Here is a 19,964-nt window from a genome sequence, read left to right on the forward strand (position 1 = left end):
AAGGCCAACTCAACCATTTTAATGTCATATCAGCCTGGTCAATGGTGAGAGGGGTTTGATATATGGTATTTTATTGAGTTTAAGGGTTTAGTTGATAAATTGTTAAGTAGAAGGATTCACAATACAAACTTATACAAGTACAAGTGTCCACCAGACCATTCCGCCCTAAAAAATATGATCCATCTTCTTCGACCCTCCTTCACCTACCCACAACTTTCTTCTTCTCCACCAGCCCTCTCTCCTCTAACCCTCACAATAACCCAGCCCATCCTTATTTCTTCAACCCAAAATTCACTCTTCTCTGCCTTTTCTTTTTTCATACAAATCAGTAGCCTCAACTTCTTCTAAAATTTTCGTTTTAAGATTTATATTTTATTTCGTTTATATTAAGAAGCTTGTTAATCAATTTTCTTTATATCCTAGCCTAATTTAGTAAATTTGGTTACGTTCTTAATGAGAATTGACCATAATTGAAACTGATCTGACCATGTCTTAATTTGAAATCTAACCTCTTTTATTGTAAAGCTTGAATATGCATCACATCCTCTTAAGGTCCACAATAAGAACCCTACAAAAGAATGTCACGTGTCAATAAAATAAGAACTCTTTTGTTTATGTCTATTATCGCTAGACCCCATAAAGAACGCCACATCATTAATTTTTTTATTATTGTTTGGCAGAATGACATGAGAGACAATTGTACTTGGCTCCGTTTGTCAATTGAACTCTACTACTCATCACTTTACCAACCAAACCCTTAAAATCATCAAAACTCAATATTTTAAATCCATCTGACCATTGACCGAGTTTATGTGACATTAATACTGGTGAGTTGAAAATATGTGTGATTACACGCGCTTGAAAGCAAGTTAAAACAATATTTTACCTTTAAAAAATCAATTTAACAAAACTAAAAAATATGATCCATCTTCTTCGACCCTCCTTCACCCACCAACAACTTTCTTCTTCTCCACCAACCCTCTCTCCTCTAACTCTCACCACAACCCAGCCCATCGTTCTTTCTCCAGCCCAAAATTCATTGTTTTCTGCCTCTTCTTTTTTCATACAAACCAGTAGCCTCAACTTCTTCTAAAATTTTTCGTTTTTTAAGGTTTGTATTTTATTTCGTTTATATTGAGAAGCTTGTTAATCAATCTTCTTTAAATACTAGCCTAATTTAGTAAATTTGGTTACGTTCTTAATGAAAATTGACCATAATTAAAATTGATCTGACCATGTCTTAATTTGAAATCTAATCTCTTTTATTTTTAACCTTGAATATACATCACATCATCTTAAGGTCCATAATAAGAACCCTACAAAAGAATGTCACGTGTCAATAAAATAACAACTCTTTTATTTATGTCGGTCATCGCTAGACCCCATAAAGAACGACACATCATTAATTTTTTTTATTGTTTGGCAGAATGACCCGAGAGACCCTTATACTTGGCTCTGTTTATCAGTTGAACCCTACTACTCATATCACTTTACCAACCAAACCCTTAAACTCATCAAAACTCAATATTTTAAATCCATCTGACATTGACCGAGCTTATGTGACATTAATACTGGTGAGTTGGAAATATGTGTGATTACACGCGCATGAAAGCGAGTTAAAATAATATTTTACTTTTTTAAAAAATCAATTTAACAAAACTAAAAAATATGATCCATCTTCTTCGACCCTCCTTCACCCACCAACAACTTTCTTCTTCTCCACCAACCCTCTCTCCTCTAACCCTCACCACAACCCAGCCCATCCTTCTTTCTCCGGCCCAAAATTCACTCTTCTCTGCCTCTTCTTTTTTCATACAAACCAGTAGCCTCATCTTTTTCTAAAATTTTCGTTTTTAGGTATGAAATATTTTAGTATTATTATTTTATTAGATTGTTTCAACTAGGAGATGCGGATAATGTGAATGATTATAGTGACTATTGAAGTTTTTAAAACTCCATTGATAAGCTTTAAAAATCTAAAAAGATAATACATGAGTCTTGTGAATTGTAAAATTAATTAAAAATTATGACTGGGGTTCATTGAGTTTGTATTGGTAAACTTGTAGTTAAATATACAAGTTAAATCGAGAAGAATTTGATCTAAAGGCTATAAATTTAGTGCTCTATTGTGACCAAATATGAAGAAGATGATCATTTGAAAAGTTTAAGAAATTATAAATTAGATATATCTGATTTTTTATTTTTTGTAGCAGTAAATTTCGTACGTGGCACTAAAAATAGGTGGAATTCCACGTGTAATTATGTTGATTACACACACTAACCGGAGGAGAAAAGAGCTTAAAATGTTGTGTTCTGATGGATTTAAAGGTCTAGTTGACAAAGTAATAAGTATGAGAGTTCAATTGACAAATAAAGTTAAGTACATGGGTCTCTTAGGTCATTCCACCTTATTATTTTGATATTTTAGTTTTCATCCCAAATGACTCTGTTCTCTTCTTCACCACCATTCTCTCATTCTCTCTTTAATAACATTACTTAGAAGCAATACAATAAGGCGATGAATATGGGTCTTAAATCTCTAAATAGTGAATTTCTTAATTTCCCTCTCAATTTTACTTCTTCTTTGATAAAAGAAATCAAGTTTTTTTGTGGGTATGCAACAAGACAATGGCGAAGATGACGGTGGCGAGAATGATGAGGAGAGGCACTGTTATGCTTTGTGAATCCATTTTCGTGTGCCACTGCTTGTATTCATGTAATTTTTTTTTCAATTTGACTGACTTAGGTTGGGAGTTTAGTTGATTGATTGAATAATTTATATGTAATCTCGAAATCAACTCGTAGGAATGAGAAATGTGGTTTATCATTCATGATGGTTAGCTCTCTCTTCTTACTATTTAATTAGAATTACTAATGAAACATACAATAATTTTGCTTTGCTTCAAACCCTTCTTCTTCTATATTGATGAATCTTTGTTCAAGAGAGACAATTTTTATTTTCAAACTTTTCTCTTTTGGTACCTTGTCTACAAGCTGCTGGCAATTTCATTAAAACCTAATTTGACTCAATGCAACACCAACACTTTAATAACAACTTATTTTATCATCAATTGAAATCTTAAATTTTCATGATCTTCACATAGAGAAAGATATTTAAATGACATCATCAGTTATTCAAATATAGAATCTATATATATCATTCTCATGTTCAATGTATTTTTATGTAGTTCGTTCTATGTTGATTTGACACTAAAATCTTTATGTCTTAAATATAGAAAGAAAATGGTGTTAATGGAGAGTTTTTGGAGGAGATGTTTTGTTTCTTTGAAGTTTTGATCTATTCTCACTGTTTCATTATTTCATTTGAGTTTAGTTTGTTCAAAATAGGATGAATAATCTATACACTATTTATGTTTATCTTTAAGTGCGTTCAGTATGACAAGTATTATGGTTAGCATTAACTGGTCATAATAACATTTTTTTATTTTAAATTTGTCTCCTAAGAAATTTTAATTTTACTGGTGTATAATTCATGATCTCAGTTTACTTCTCTCTTTAAATATCCTTTTTTTGTTCTAAATCAATCCATTTTGGTCAAGCACTAATTGATTTTCCCCTTTGAATTTTTAAAAATTGAATAAGTAAGTATTGTTCACTGCATCAATGATTCCATCATAATGTCATAATTATCCATTTCATTTGAAAGTTGAGGGAAAACTTATGTTTGGTTCAATTATGAAAATATATGACCTAATTACCCCTCCTTGGTGTCTTCACTGTTAAGGAGGGATTTGGACAATAAAGAAATATAGAATTCTTCATCGAGAAATAGGGGTCTTGGATATTTAGAAGAGCATTTCAAGTTTAAGAATTTTTTAGAGGAAAACATCCTCTTCTTTTATTGTTTCTGAGTTATTGGTTTATCGGCGTTCACCGGATCTCAGTTTCTGGTGGTGAGAAGTCTTCATTAAGACTCATCGTCTAGTTGTGAGAAGTCTTCACTAGGGCTCATCTTCTGGTGGTGAGAAGTCTTCAACCTCGTTATTTAGATTTGCGGAACAAAAAATGTAAAATCCCTTCGTCTTCATTATTATTAGCATTTAGTACAACACAACATTCCTTCCATCCAGCTTGTTCATCATTGAGCATTATCAATTCCTATAATGGTTGTCTACTAGTCATGACATCCAAGCCCTACCAAAGAAGAAAACAATACAAGTTGGATGTGCCTGATTTCTAGTCATATCAAACTACTTGTCTTATGCAATTTCTGTTGATCCATTTATTAAATAACACTAAGAGACATGCCAGCTATCTATATCGTTTTTCTGCTTAGTCGAAACAGGAAAAGGAGCCACTAAATTATTAGCTTCTCAATTAGTCTAACATATAAAATGGTGAGCTAACAATTTGCTTAGATGCACGTCTTGAAATATTTTATGAGCAAGTTACAATGCTATGCTCGATCACTAAAAAAAATTATCTTCTCATATATCATCAAATGAATGAGTCAACAAATCATATGTTACAATGCTATGTTTGACTATAGTATATCGTATTTCTTAAATACTGCTCTCTCTAGGCTAGTGTTAAACATGAAGATGTAGCAACATCGTATAAAGTTTAGTTAATCAATAGTTTATATTTTGAGTTAATTGATTTATAATTAAGTTAATTATTTTATATTTTATTTTCTTAAAATTAAGAATTTCATTAATTAATATGTCATATTTAATATTTAGATGAACTCACCAACTAAATTAAATTTAATACAATTGGCCAAGTTTGCAATGTATATGGCCATTTTGTAAATTGAATTCCTAACCTCCATTTGTTTTTAGCCCAAATCAGTTCCAATCTCAGCCCAATTCTGAATTTCAATTAAGCAGAAATCGAGCCATACAACAACAATATCTATACAACAGAATTCATCAGCATAGGCGCTCATCTCCTTCCCAAAAAATCGAAATCAGCAAACACAGTGCGTGTAGGTGGAGGCATCGTCCTTCGTTCAATTATATCCGTTACAAATTTGGAAAGCGCTTACACAACAAAGTAGCGACATACTCTTTTGGCCATAAATACTCTGAAGATGTTGTGGGTGCACAATTAATCTCCAAATTAGCCTATAAATGAAGATGATATGTAAAATTTGGTTCAAAGGAGGGGATTTTCAGGTGTGTGAAGTAAATCCCTCATCGAAAAATAAAACAAAAAAACCTACACGTAAGGTCTAAGATTCTTTTGAGAAAACCATGCATGTTTGACCCAAAACAAAAAATATCGCACCATATAAGCAAATCTTAGGGCTACCTTGGCCCAACAACACATTCATATGTTTGTTTGAAATGAATAAACACATTTACTTACTAGCTTGTTCATGAAATATTGTGATCAACTAGTCCATGACAAAATAATAAGGTAGACAACAATGGGTACTTGTCAACAACACATGAAGAAAAAACAATCAATAGGAGTCAAGGTTTTTAACGTGTCCTTCCTACAAATTCAACTTCTCTTAGCTGGAAATGCATGTCAGCAGAGACTTCAATATGAACTATAGTCCATACATACAGTTGTATCTGCAAATATCAACTTTTATCAAACAAATCTGTTACGATCTGATAAAAGCACTGTAGCAAACGGAGGACAAGATGAACTAGAATACATGATTAGGTAGAGATGTTTATAGCAAGCTAATCTAGGTCTTCACATAGATGACAGATTTTGAGGAAGATCTTAGACATACGAAGTACTAATTTGCAAGGAGAGAGTTTGCGTAATATGAAATACCCAAGGAACAAATGGCAATTAGTAGACATAGATATATACCAACATACCCTACAAAGATAGAGATAAAGTCTGTGTACACCCACTCTCCCCCAGACCCCACTTGTGATATTACATTGAGTATGTTGTTCATGCAAAGAAGATTTATTGCTTTAAAATCACATCATATCCTGAAGATCTATTGCCCATGTAATTTGTTATCAGAACATTCTGTTGTCCCCCCCCACCCCACCCCCACCCCTTCCCCATCCTCCTCACAAGTAGAAACTATGCGCAAAATAAGAGGAAAAGAGAAAAGGAACAAGTAAATCAAGAAAATTTTGCAATAAAAATTAAATCCTAGCTGCATAGTAGTTGCACTCTTATGACCAAGTCTTCTTGCCACAAAGAACATGTGCCTTTATATGGGATGTCCAATACAAATAGCAGGATATAAACGTTCACAAGGAAAAATTAGCCCTGAAACTTCATCGCTGAGCCTAAACAAGTCCTTTTCATCCAGACCTACAAGGTGTTAAATAGAGGTTTGTGGCATGTCCATATAATGCAACTACTGGCAACAGGTGGTAAATCTATCATATTCCTCACACATGAGCAAACTGCCAAGCCCCGGAACCAGAGAGAATTTTCTGAAACGCTTGATGTTGTATTACTATCATTGATAAACCTACAAACACAAATTAAGAAACTCAACAGATGACCAAAATAGGTTTAGTAAATAAGCAACAAGTCTGATCAGCCTTGTTTGCTCAGCATAGGAGTCAGAAACTTGCTCCTATTAAACCTAGCCTCATTAGAAGCGGCACTGCAAGGATGATCTATCTTCAATTTACTGGTTTACCTGATATTAGTCAGTTACTGGTATTCCAAATTATCACCTAGGGAAAGGGAAATCTTACATACTTCACTCGGAAACATAATAGAAGTCTCATTGTGGTACCCACATTATTTAGTTACCTGCTCAAATGATTCCGAGGCTGGAAAAAGTGTCGCCATCCTACTTCATTTCATGGAACGTCTTTGATGCTCCACTTGATGAAGCTGCGACGACAACTGAAGCAAATCAATAGTGGTACCATCTTCACAAGAAAGTAGATTCTTGGTGTTCACATAATCTGATCCTTGAAGACTTCCACAATTGTTTCTTAGTATGTGTTCCAATTGACCCTTTGCAGAAATTACTTCAGATAAATTATAAATAGTGGACACTGTACTTGTTGAACCCTTTGGGCTAGCTTCTGGGAAACATTCAGATGTCTGTGTCATGTTGTAATGGTTGTAACTGCGAGGTGTAATAAGGTGGTGAGCACTAGGAGGAACTACAGATGAATAATTTGACGAGTCCTGTGATTGAGATGACAGAAGAGAGAGAGCACAGCCAGAGTTTGATATCCCTTGAAAAGGAGAGTCCGAGTCCATAACATTCAAGACATCGCTCCCTATTGAGGTGCTGTGGAACAGAGAACGGGAAACAAAATCTGAGCCTCCAATGTCATTCAGATATGAGTTGCTACTTTCATTATTTTTGCTTCTAGTTATAGTTGTTATTCCTTCATCATGGAGAGCTGGACAGTGTTTGTCAGTATGGTATGAAGTGAAAAGGGGTCTAGGTTGTGAGTGTTTATTTGTAAAAGGCATGGTGAGTTCAGGACTGTAATCAGAACAATGTTCGACCTTTACATTCTTATACCAGTCATGCATATCATGTTTTGGTTGATGAAGAAGACTGCCGCCAAGTATATCCTGGCAAATGAAGGAGGATGTCACAAAGGAGCTACCTTGAAACCTCGTACCTGCAGAACCTAAAGAGTGTTACCAAAACAGCATATACATTTCCCCAAAATGTGTCACAGAAGTAAGCACTGAAAGCCTGGTTGACCAAATTTTCCTTTGAAACACAAGAGTACCAAAGTATTACCAATGGTAAGAGGTGGGAAACAAATCAACGAAATACAAATGATACATAATAGTACAGATATCTGAAGGGACACATCCTGGTCTCTATGCAGCTATGCACTACTAGTTCCCCATTTTCCTTCAGATCCAAACCTCAATGACAATTCCCTTTACGCATTAAACAAGTGATGCAGAGGAATCCATAGAAGCACCTTAGCCCTATAGATAATTACTCATACCTTGTTCACATTTTTACCTATTTTAAAACATAAAAAGACAACAAACTATTATGCATATAATTATGATGTCAAGAACATGCCTTATCGAGATAGTTCAACATTTTCCGTTACAAGAAGCATGTAATTCTAGGAAGCAATTGCTGGTAAGAAAAGCTATTGATCAGGATATTATGACTGGATGCATCATCTGAGACATTGAATGCAACAAGGTAAACCTGTAAAATCCTAATAGTCAAGCATCTTCCTAGAGAGAGGGAGATAAGATGTATTTTTTTTTTTTACCAGAATATGGTTGGAAGTGCTTTCCTGCTCTGCCAGAGTGCAGACCAGTGTGAGGCTTCCTTCTCCGCTCATTATGACCAGCAAGACGTTTGCGGCAGCTGCGTTTTCCATCATCAAATTCAGCTAGCAAATGGAACCTACAAGTTGAGAACCAAGAATTATATCCATTATAAATAGCCACAGAACATAAATATTTTGACTTAAAAGAGAAGAGATTAACCTGCTACATTGCTGACAAAACCTCTGTTGAATGCCATTTACAATGACCTTAGCAGTCTTTGAGTGAATCTCACATACTTTATGCCTCTTGTGGTAGTCCTTGCAGGAAGTTAAATCCTTTCCACAACCTTGAACTTGGCAAAATGAGTTCAAACCACCAGCTCTATTTCTCTTAGTTGAAGACAAACTGAAATTCTTCACATCCAGAAATCTTCCTCTACCAAGCTTCAAATCAATAAATGATGAACTTGAGTGCTTGGAACTAGACTCATCTTCCCCACCAAAAGCATCTCTAATTTGAGAACCCACTTTTACTCCTTGTTGACTCCAGCTGCATGGGGTTATTCCATCATCAACAGAAACAGATTCCTCAGACACAAAACCCTTACCCCCAGAGACATAGCTCCAAGACTCCATTTTTATTTTTATTTTTCAAATTCGATATTATTTTTCAACTCCGATCCATATAATCCACAAAACCCGTGAACAACATCACAAATAAACTACCATATTTTGCAGCTGTGAAGAAAATTCAACAACTTTTTCAAGATTGTTGAAAAAGAAAGTAGTGTACAAGTTAAATACGTGCCTCCTTATTGGAAGCAAAGCAAGTATGGAAGGATAGCTATAGTTAGTGAGAAAAAAAGTGGTCCACTTACTAAAAATACAAAATAGAAAGCTGCCAAACTCATAGTTATTAATGTTGATGTAGAAAAGAGAGGGTTGGGAGAGTGGGGTTACCACAAATTATGAGGTGATTTGTAGCTCATGAAGAGACCACTCAAGGAAAAACCATAAAAGTGTAGCCCCAAGAGTGGGTGAGTCTTGCTTTTGCTACTTTCCTTACCAATGAGGATAAACTCCAATTTCTACGAAAAAAAATACATTTAAACTAACTTTTTTGGAGTTTCATATCTAAACTATTGAGAGGGTGAGTTTCAAATCTAAACAATTATTTTTTAGTTTGAGAAACACAACCTAGTGATGTGCATAATGTACTCTCTCTTTTATTTGAAATAACGACACATCATATTTCACATGTATAAAAAATTTCACCTCAAAAATTAAATAATAAAATATTAATATTAATTAAAAAAATTAAAACTAAGGTATTACTATCAATAATTTTTTTTTAAAATAATAAAAAATTTAAATTATTTTTTTTACCCCACTCCACCACCTCCTCGTGCAACAAAATCTTTTTATAAAATTTTTATACTTCACCCCCCCTCCCCCCTCCCCTAATTTTTTCTTTGATATTATCTTATTTCTTAAAAATAAAAATTATATCCCATTGTATTTAACCCTCCGTTCCTAATTTTTATTTTTATTTTTACATTTTTCTCGTTTGTGTTAGATATGCACATACATATATTGTTAAAAAATTCTACTAGTGTACGAATATAACATAAGTAAATTTAAAAAATTTAAAAAATGTTACGGCGGCAAGTAAAAGATATTTTTGGTATGTACTAAATGAGAAAAAAAATTGAAAACAGAGGGTTAGATGGGGAGGGTAGAATAATTTTTTTAAAAAATATCTAAATTAGTATTTGAAGTGGTGGGGTGGGGAGGAGGAGATGAAGTAAAAAAATTAAATACTTTTACAAAAGAAATTTAACAAAAAAAATGGCCGGGGTGGGGGAGGTGAGAGAAAGTCATGGAGTGGAGTAAGAAAAATATTTTATATTATTTATTTGGATAATAATATTTTAGTTTTAAATTTTAACTAATACGAATAATTTATTTAATTTTTGTCAAGGTTGAATATTTTGTCCATGTGGAGTGTGATGTGGAAATATTTAAAATAAAAAAAGAGAATGTATTACACACACCATGATGAGAGTGGTATAAAAGAGAGATGTGTGTTTCTCAAACTAAAAAATGATAGTTTAGGTATGAAACTCACACTCTCAATAGTTTAGGTATGAAACTCAAAAAAAAGGATATAGTTTAACTGTGTTTTTCACACTTATCTCTTTTTTTAATTTATAAACCCCTTATTTTTTTAATATATTTTTTAATTTTTAAACTTAATATAACCTTATAATTACACTTGTACAACCAAATCGTACACTTGTAATGACATAGTGTCAAACTAATAAGTTAGTGTAATTACTAGGCTGATAATTATTACATTGGTAACTACACCAGTTCCAACTACCTGATGACTTTTCAGACATACCCTAATAGTTTACCCTTAAAAACGGTATGGTTGAATTTGTTGACTTGGTTCAAGTACACCTTAATTGAGATGACCAACAATATGTAATTTTAGATAGGGAAAATGCATAAGTATCACCCAAACTATATCTGAAATTCCATAGACACACTTATACTATACTAAGGTCCTATTAACCCCTCTTCCCCCGAACTTATTTTATTAATAATTTTCTATTCTTTTTCGGCCTACATGGCTTTATCAACCAGATAGCTTGAAAAAATTATCAACACGTGCTAGCCTAGAAGATAGTGTCACGCGGGTCGAAAAGGGGTAGAAAATTATTTATAAAATAAGTTGGAGGGGGGGTGGGAGGGTATCAGACCTTGATATAGTATAAGTGTGTCTTTGTGATTTCATACATAGGTTAGGGGTACTTATGCATTTTCCCTTTTAGATTTTATAACTTGAATAATTAATGTGAACAAACTTAATGAAAAGTACGTAATAAAATAATTTTTATAATAAAGTAAGAGAATTAAAAAAAAAACTTGAGGTCTGAGTAGTGGTTGAGCCATGATAATCAATAGGGGTTCAAAATTTGAAGAATAAACACATGAACTAATCGAAGGGGGTTCGACATCTACTATATAAGGGGGTTCGACATCTACTATATATAACTATAGAAATAATTTTAACCATGTATTAAATAGTAATATTTTCCATCGAAGAGGGTTCAAATGAACCCTTAACAATATGTTGACTCCGCCATTGGTTTCTGATGCTAGATTTTGGTAATGCAAGTGTAAAAGCTTAGTGTTATTGATAATGAACAAAGCAATGACTAATAAAGCTTAAAATCTTAAGAGTAAAAGATAACAATGTATTGCTAGTGAGTGAGTGAGTATCAAATAGTTTACTAAGAATGACTTGAATATACTATATGTAGTTGAAGCCCAGGGAGCAACTTCCTTGGAACTTGACCTTCATGAAGATTCCCACTGACAAACATCTGCAGATATTGCACAACAATGAAGAGGAAAATTACAAATTTTTGGTAGCGCTTGACTTTAATCCTTACCCTAATCGGATATAGTTTGATGCCGAATCTCGTTGCTTCAGAGCTAGGTAGGCTTATGGATGTAGTGTCAGATTCAGGTGTCAAAAGTTTGGGATACCTAGAAATAAGGCTTCTTCCTTTCTGTAGATTTATTATGATTTTTGTGAGTTGCAAAGGTGATCAAATATGTTTTGCATAAGATTTTCAATTTTTGAAGTTTAGTAATTGGAAACTGTGGCTAAAGTCAAAATTAGTCAAGTCGACAGAACTGCCCTCACACTTCTCTCTCTCCTCAACTCTAGTTGTAAGGTTGTCCAACATCTCCCCATACAAAGATAGAGTGGCCATGTAGCTCACAACCTCAACCCTAACAGGTCACATAGTAACCTCAATCGCCCTACCAATAATCTTGGATATCTCTCTCTCTCTCAAATCTGGATACCCTGGCATCCGAGGAATGAACGAATTTTCTTATCTAACATATCAAGACCTGAGTCAATGGAGGTCGGGATGCAGGGGTAGTTGCAGACGACTTGGATGGTGCAAAAGAACTAAAAGGAACAGACGAAGGCAACACATAAAGAGCGAGACTAGTAGCTTTTGACTCTAAAGTAGTGTGATACACTACCGGTGTGTTGTTAGGTGTCGACGGCTTCCTTATGACCTCATTATCCCTCAGATAGTCATCCTTTATCCTCCTAGTGTCATTAGATGAGGTTGGGTTCACCCGAACATCAGATCTCTCTTGGAGTGTTACTCTGGCTGCCTCACAAAGTTGTGTGTTTAAAACAGGCAGAGGAAGGAAAGCCTGATCTTACTGTGCTTGCATGAGAATCTCTTCCTATATGATGGAACCATCATGGATATCCTCCTAGTTGATAATATTGCAAATCAATATGACTTTTAGATGCCGGAGGATAGACTCGTTTAGGGACGACATGAGATTGCTACTTATAATCCTGAATCAAAACCGAGCGGCGATATTGATGTCCATATTTTCAATCCTTTCCCCATTAGCTATTCATGGGGGAGTAGTATCAGAGATTAAGGGTGCCAACCATACGTGTAATGCATCCACGTTTTGCTTCATCCTTAACTTGCACATTTTTCCCCTATTGCCTTTTGTGCCTAAAATTTCATTAATGGCACCTACATGACATTGCACCTTTTTTCCCTCGGACTTCGACTAACTCAAAGGGTTTTGCTACAATGACCTTTCTCTTCTTGGGAAACATAATTGCATAGGAGGCATAGAACTCGCGAACCCACGTCGGGACATATGGGGGTCGATCTCGAGTGAAGTGCTCAAAAGCATGGAACTTGATTGTTTGCTATATGGCTAGGTTGTCGCTTATGACTCCATTTGTCTATAAACATCTTTCCTCAAGAATACTCCACTATCCCGCTACTTTGAGCTTATTAAAGGCTCTTAGATCTATGACCTGGATCACTATAGAGGCATGTGATGATGGGTTTTACTGCTACTTAGATGGGATGTATGTACTGTTCTTTGCCACCTCTTTCTTAGGTGTTTCATTCTCACGCGAAGTGGCCTACTACTGCTCAGGAGACTCTTGTGTTACTACCTCATGTTCCTTTTTAGAGGAGATAGATGAGGGGACTCATGCTCATTATCAAAGGAGATCACTCTTTTTTCTTTGAACTTTTCCATGTCTTGCAAGGCAGAACACTTCAAAACAAAGATAAGGTGAAATTTAGTTGAAAAGAAGTATAAAAAATCACAGTTAAAACTATGTTCTAAGGCTTGCTGAATGGAAAGGCGATTTGCTTAACAGGTTAGGCAAGTCGAGCTCATATAAGCTAGTCGAAATTGAAAAAACAAAATGAAATTTCACGCAGGTACGATAGGGATGTTAACTCCAACTTGGTGATCCATCAAGTTGGTTTCGGTGCTCTTAGACAAGCCCAATATATGTGATAGTGCAAAACAAATTAGGCACCAAACATAAGAGAGATGTCAACTCCAACTTGGTGATTTGCTGAGTTGGTTTCGGTGAGCTAAGAAAAGCCCCCTGAATGTGACGGCACCCAAGTCACTAATTCAAACTCAAAAGTTGATTGGGGCTTACTCAGTGATTCACCTAATCAGCTTGGCGAGCTAAGACAATCCCGCTGAACAGTAATTTCAGCCCAATGCTAACTCTATTCTACAATTAAACACAAAAATGCAACACTAGAAATTTTACAATTTACTCATATGCTAATCTACACCAGGGTACTCAAAATTCCCCTAATTTTCAAAATTATTGCCAAATTGAAGACTTACCCTCAAGAAAGACGTCACCCTATCTATAATTGGGAAAATACAAGTTGAAAGGGAAAAAATGGGCTAAATACTTCACCTAATCCAAATTTAATCAAAACCCATTTATTATAATAACCCAATTTTAACTTTTAACCTTCACAATCAATTTAGCAGCTTAAGGCACAAAATCAATTATCTTAGTTCATGGGAATCATTCAATTGACTGAAATTAAGCTACCCTCTCGTGATTATAACAACACAAAATCAATAATAATACTTAACACAATCAATATGTATCAGTATAAAACAAAGACAACAAAAATAATCTTGAGAACCAACCTTAGATAAGCACATATAACGACAATGAGGGAGAAAGGGTTTGGGGTTGAGAATCACAGTTATTCACTCACTCTAATCAAGTAAATCGACGCACATTGAACACACACTAGTATTTAGGTAAAGAATTGAGAGTTTAGGAAGTGAAAATGCACAAAAAGATCAAAAGGCATCTTTTTAAAATTTGAGTAGACGCTTGGCCATTTTATATCATATTATTTTCCATGACTAACGTTACTAAACGTGTTTATCAAATCATCGAATGATCTTAAGCTCACCGATGAAGCATGAAAATACCGAACGTGAAGTTCAACTCAACAAACCCGATGTAGTTCACCTAGTATTATTTGGTGAATGCCCGAATAGGTCTCTCTACGCCGACGTTGAACATGAAAATGTCCACTAGACCATTTCGGTTCATCACCAATTAGGTACTTGCATCTCCCAATGCATATTTTCATCTTTTTTGTTTCATCTCAACCTGCACTCACAAAACATATTATTAAAAGTAATAAAATAAATTTGGGTTTGCCTCCCAAGAAGAGTCTTATTTAACGTTGTGGCAGAACACAATTCTTACTTATCAACAGTTATATTTGGGGTTGGGGATGGTGTCACTAGGCAATGTTCCCTTTTGCCTTTGATATAGATTAGAAATACATTTGAATCTCCAGCTGCTTGATTGACAAAGAATAAGAAGTAATTGTTTGAGTCAAAATGGAGAATTCATTTTTCAAATCCTTCAACACTTTTTCAAACCCTTCAACCTTGTTGAAGATCCTTGATAGCATATCATTTGTGCTTCCCTCCAGTCCAACTTGTTCTTTTGTCTTGGGACGATCATGAGGTTGGATATATATGTCTTTTTCAACTTCAAGATATCTCCAATTCCCACCTCTATCTCTCCAATCTTTCAAGCCATTATCTCTTTCCTTAATCCAACCTTGGTTCCCGCCCAGTCGAGGATAATTTGGATGAGAAACCCCCATTTGGTTTCCCATATAATTCACATATTCATTGTACAATGGCTCAAATTTGTCATCCTGCGGGAACTACCCACTTTCCAACTGTGTTTACCATTTTGAGTCCACCACCCATGACATGTTTGGATAAAAAATTGAGTTGAGTTACCATCCTGACCATATTTTTTTATCACACTCATGATTCTTTCCATTTGTTCATTACTCATACCCAGTATAGATGAGATATTTGATCCTATCTAGTATGTCATGCTCGGTTAATCTTAGTAATATAATCAAGCAACATTGTTGCTACACTGAACGATTGTCATATCAACGCTCCTTCAATAAGTTGATCAACCATCCCTTTGTTGACCAAGTCAAGGTTACAATATAAATATTTCAACGACAAATTTTCTAGAACATCATTTGTTGAAAATTGTAGCAACAACTTTTGAAACCCCAACTAGGTCTCGTGAAGAGGTTCACCTTGCACTCTTTTGAAATTCTAGATGATATCTCTCAGCTTTACCATTTTGGGGGGGGGGGGGAGAATATCTCGGTGAATACTTCATTTAGTTCCAAACATGAAGCGATAGAATTATTTGGTAACTCGGTCAACCATCTAGTTTCTTTTTGCATTAAAAAGAAAGGGAACAACCTCAACAAAATAGATTCTTGTGAGTTGTTCTTTGAGATGAGAGGTCCACAAATATCCATAAAATTTTTGAGATCTTCATGGGTTATTCATAGAAATACCTCCAAACATTCCTCTCATATGGAGCAATGGTTACATAGTTCAAATTACATGAAACACAACTCTTCCAGTAGTAGTGGTACCCAGATTGCTCCTTTGCTTCAAATGACATTCACATGCATGTAGTTCATATCTCTCATGTTATTTTCTACCCATAGTGACTAGCATCATTACTTCCTTCTTCCCTCATAACTCTACATGCGATTAGGGCACAACAACAACACCAAACAACAATCTACCATACACAAACAAGTCCTCAAACTGAATTCTTCGTCATCACTCCCTAGACGCGACTCCATTTTTATAACGCTCAAATTACTCTAAAAATAATTAGAAGAGTAAGCGGTCGATAGCAATAAAATTACTCAATAATAGAGCTGGGGTCAAATCCCACAAGGAGCGATATAATGGAATGAATTCAATTTGGAAATTAAGAATGCAAACCAATTTATTGTAGTTATTAGATCAAGTGGGTGGATAATTCCACCAAATTTACATTTGGTTTTTTGGTATCATTTATCATTATTAAACTAAAAATGAGGATTCAAACAAGTAAGTGATAATATAGGAGCGTGGGATTGGTATTGATGTCAAACTAGGGTATAAGTGTTTGTTGAATAATGTTAAACAAAAATGGATTATCTAGGTAATATTCAATGATAAAAATCTTCTTTCGATCTCAAAGCATTATATCATAGAATTCTACTTTCGATCTCATTTATCTGAATCAAAAATCAACCTAATACCTTACTAAATTTCACTCTCAGAAAGATTCAACAACTAGAATCGAACCACAACTTCTTTTTTGAGCAGCCTATAGAAATCAAACATGAATTGCATGTATTAAGTTATTCACCCACTTCAATTGATCTCTTTCGAGCAACAATCAAAGATATAAATTAGTATTAAGGTTGTAATGTTAACTCATAAATTAACCTCATGTTATATAACTCAAACTCATGGATGGAAAAAAATAAAACAAAGTAAGACACAAGACCCACTAAATTAAATCAACACCAAACCCCATTATTATACCTCTAAATTTGGAGTTTTAACCAAGAATTATAAAAAGAAATGAAGTATACATATGATATTTTCTGCCATTAATGTATTGATAATAAACAATAATCTTCAAACCCACTTCAATTTTAACCCTTAATTGTCAATTACAAAAGTATTTGAAAACCCAAAACTAACTAAGCAGATTATTTTTCAATATTCAAAATTAAAGTAAAAGTACAGTAGCCTAACAATTAATTATGGAAAGACTTCCTTTTTCCTCTCTCTTTAGGACTATTTATAGTTTCCCCAAAAATTAGTAAAAAATTGTATGTACGATGCACTCAACGATGTTAGTCGGGATCGCTCTTTTGATTCGGCAGACCGTTGTTCGTTCTTCAACTCGCCCCTCATCTGATTTAGGCTTTATGTGTTTGAACATCACTTGGATAACTCAATTAAGTCAGCCTTTTCCATTCGTCAGATAGCAAATTTATCACCGCGTTTGCCATTTCAGCCTTCATTTTAACTTAAGAGTTTGTTACCTCCGACAATGGAACATCTAGATCACCCAATGACTTCAGTGAATAAACATCTCTACTTTGGTTTGCCGACCAACCTTGAATATTTTCAATTTGGGCCAACTCTCGCTTGTTGGGTGATCCACTCTTTAGGTTAGGTGATTGTCATCTAGTAGTTTACAATCCTTTCAATGTTTTTGACTCTTTTTCATGATTTGTCTTTGTCTTTTCCTTTAGCCTTCGTAGCTACAAAAAATAAAAATATCATCAAACAAGGACATAATTAGGTATTGAAGATACTATGTATTGAACTAAAAATACTTCAGATGAGTAGAAATCTACCACTCGTCAATATTTCAAAAGATCAAAGGATTTTTTACTACAACTTATATCCTGTCATTGTCGATGGACTCTATTCTATTTTGTGGTGTTTTTCACGGGTTTGGATGTTTTGTTGATGCAATCCATGCATGTTATGGTGTATTATTAAAGGAAATTGAAAGGACATGATAGGAATTTCCTAACTTAATTTAGAGTTGGCAACAGTAGTTTTTGCACCTACGATCTGTTGATACTATCTTTATGATGTTAAATGCAGGTGTTCATAGATTATCGTAGTTTACAAAATGTTTTTACTCGGAATGACTTAAATTTGAGGCAAGGGAGGTGGATTGAGTTTTTAAAATACTATGATGTGACCATTCAATATCATCTGGGCAAGACCAATTGGTGGTAGATGCATTGATCCAGATGACAGTTAGCATGAGAAGTTTGGCTTGCTTTTGGTGTTTAAGAAACCCTTAGAAAGAGAGATTTTGATTCGAGAATCTAAGTTCATGGAGTTGTGGATTTTAGGAAATTGTTACCCTTAGCAAGAGAGATTTAGATTCTAGAATATAAGTTCATGCGGTTGTGGATTTTAGGAAATGGTGGGGTGTTCACAGTATTGAGGTCAAGCCCGCATTTATATTGGAAATCAAGACTAAACTATTTCAGGATGAGAATTTAAACAAGCCTAGGGACAAGGTTAGTTTCTAGGAGACTTCATATGTTACACTGGACACTGGTGAAAAGCTGGTCTTCAAAAAGTGGATTTGTGCTCCTCATATTGAAGACTTGATCCAAAAATATAGTTGATTCATCCTAGTGTAACCAAAATGTATCGAGATTTGAGGAATCTTTATTTGTGGTATAGGATGATGAAGAGCATTTTAAATATGTGTCTAAGTGTTAGTGTTAGAACTCAGGTAAAATATGTGCGCTAGAGGTCTACAAGATAACTTTAAATGATGCTCATTCCTGAGAGGAATTGGGAAATGATAGCCATGGACTTTTTGTTGGTCTTCCTAGGATTTTGGAAAAGTATGATTCCATCTTGGTTAATTGTTGACAGGTTGACTGAATCAATTCATTTCATTCTAGTTAAAGTAGTCTATAACTCTCAACAGTTGGGTAAGATTTATGTCAAAGATATAGTATGGTTTGCATGGGGTGCCCCTTTTCATAATCTTATAAGAGACTGTCAGTTTACTTCTAAATTTTGAGGTTAGTTATATGAAGAATTAGGCACTCACCTCGTGTTTAGCACAACCTTCCATCCCCAAACAGATGGTCAATCAAAGATGATGATTCATATATTGGAGGACGTGTTGAGATCATATATGATTGACAACCACAAAGTCACAGTCCAAGGCATAATCAAAATAAAAATTGTAGAGAAACCCTGTAGAACCTGAAAAGTCATGTATCAAAATATCTATGTAGTCTAGAATGTGGAGATGCAACCCTAAAACAACAATAGTCTAGTTAGACAAATGGACTAGAGGGAAAATAGGAATTCATCGCGACTCAAAAGAAGCAGCTCTCCCTTGGATCATGGGAATGGAAAGTACATCCTCAAATGGGACTGAGTCGTGCTAAAGAAGGATCTACAATACGAAGATCTTGTTGTTTTTCTTAATTAGGCTGTTTGGAAGTTTAGAAAAAAGGAAATTAGGTCGGTGAAGGTTCATTGGAAACATTGTCCTGATTGAAGAAGCCACTTATAAAACTGAGAGGTACATACGAGACAAGTACCCTCACTTTTTAAACGTTCGGTTACTACTCTCTTATTGATTTAACTCATTTTTTCTTGTTGGGTCATTCGGGAAAGAATGGTGGATAAATCGATATTTATCGTAACCACCTCCCACATCGTTATGAGCGAACTATTAGTGAAAACTAGGTAGGAAAACTTTTGGTTTGAAGAGTTGAAAATTTCAGGTTAGACTATGCTTGGACAAAATCTGACGTGAGGTAAGGTCACGGGGAATCCAGGGTAAGAATTGGTAAAAACATATAGGTAAAAAAATTGTAAGATCCCGAAAATTACTTAGGTGAACTAGAGCCTAACATGTTTGTCATGAGTGTCTAAGGTCCTAAAATGGTTTATAATGTGGTATTGAGGCAGGGTCTAAGAGTTTAGGTGCATTCAAAGTCAAACGTCAAGGGACGACCAAGACGTTCGACGACTAAGTCA

At 34.7% G+C, this 19,964-nt stretch overlaps 1 protein-coding gene across 2 annotated transcripts; it reads right to left on the minus strand.

The window, feature by feature from the left end:
* Positions 1–5,407: 5,407 nt before the first annotated feature.
* Positions 5,408–9,207, minus strand: LOC101264297 (squamosa promoter-binding-like protein 6). 2 transcript variants are annotated; one of them, XM_026028654.2, is made up of 4 exons: positions 8,389–9,129; positions 8,169–8,305; positions 6,709–7,544; positions 5,408–5,543 (listed from the first exon to the last, which is right to left on the minus strand). In XM_026028654.2, the coding sequence occupies exons 1-3, from the start codon at positions 8,802–8,804 to the stop codon at positions 6,754–6,756; spliced, it is 1,344 nt and encodes a 447-aa protein (XP_025884439.1). In that variant the 5' UTR covers positions 8,805–9,129; the 3' UTR covers positions 5,408–5,543; positions 6,709–6,753. The 2 variants fall into 2 exon arrangements, with proteins under 2 accessions (XP_025884439.1, XP_004252249.1); XM_004252201.5 differs by lacking the exon at positions 5,408–5,543 and adding an exon at positions 6,057–6,418 and having other exon boundaries at positions 8,389–9,207.
* Between the last annotated feature and the right edge of the window lie 10,757 nt (positions 9,208–19,964).

Source organism: Solanum lycopersicum, chromosome 12, assembly GCF_036512215.1.
Source record: "Solanum lycopersicum chromosome 12, SLM_r2.1".
Classification (NCBI taxonomy): domain Eukaryota; kingdom Viridiplantae; phylum Streptophyta; class Magnoliopsida; order Solanales; family Solanaceae; genus Solanum; species Solanum lycopersicum.

Excerpts from the sequence above, each read along its gene's own strand:
- LOC101264297 (XM_026028654.2), bottom strand. The coding sequence starts at position 8,804 with ATGGAGTCTTGGAGCTATGTCTCTGGGGGTAAGGGTTTTGTGTCTGAG. Across the intron at positions 8,306-8,388 it reads TTTTGTCAGCAATGTAGCAG|GTTCCATTTGCTAGCTGAAT; the intron begins GTTAATCTCTTC and ends CTCAACTTGTAG. Across the intron at positions 7,545-8,168 it reads GCACTTCCAACCATATTCTG|GTACGAGGTTTCAAGGTAGC; the intron begins GTAAAAAAAAAA and ends TAGGTTCTGCAG.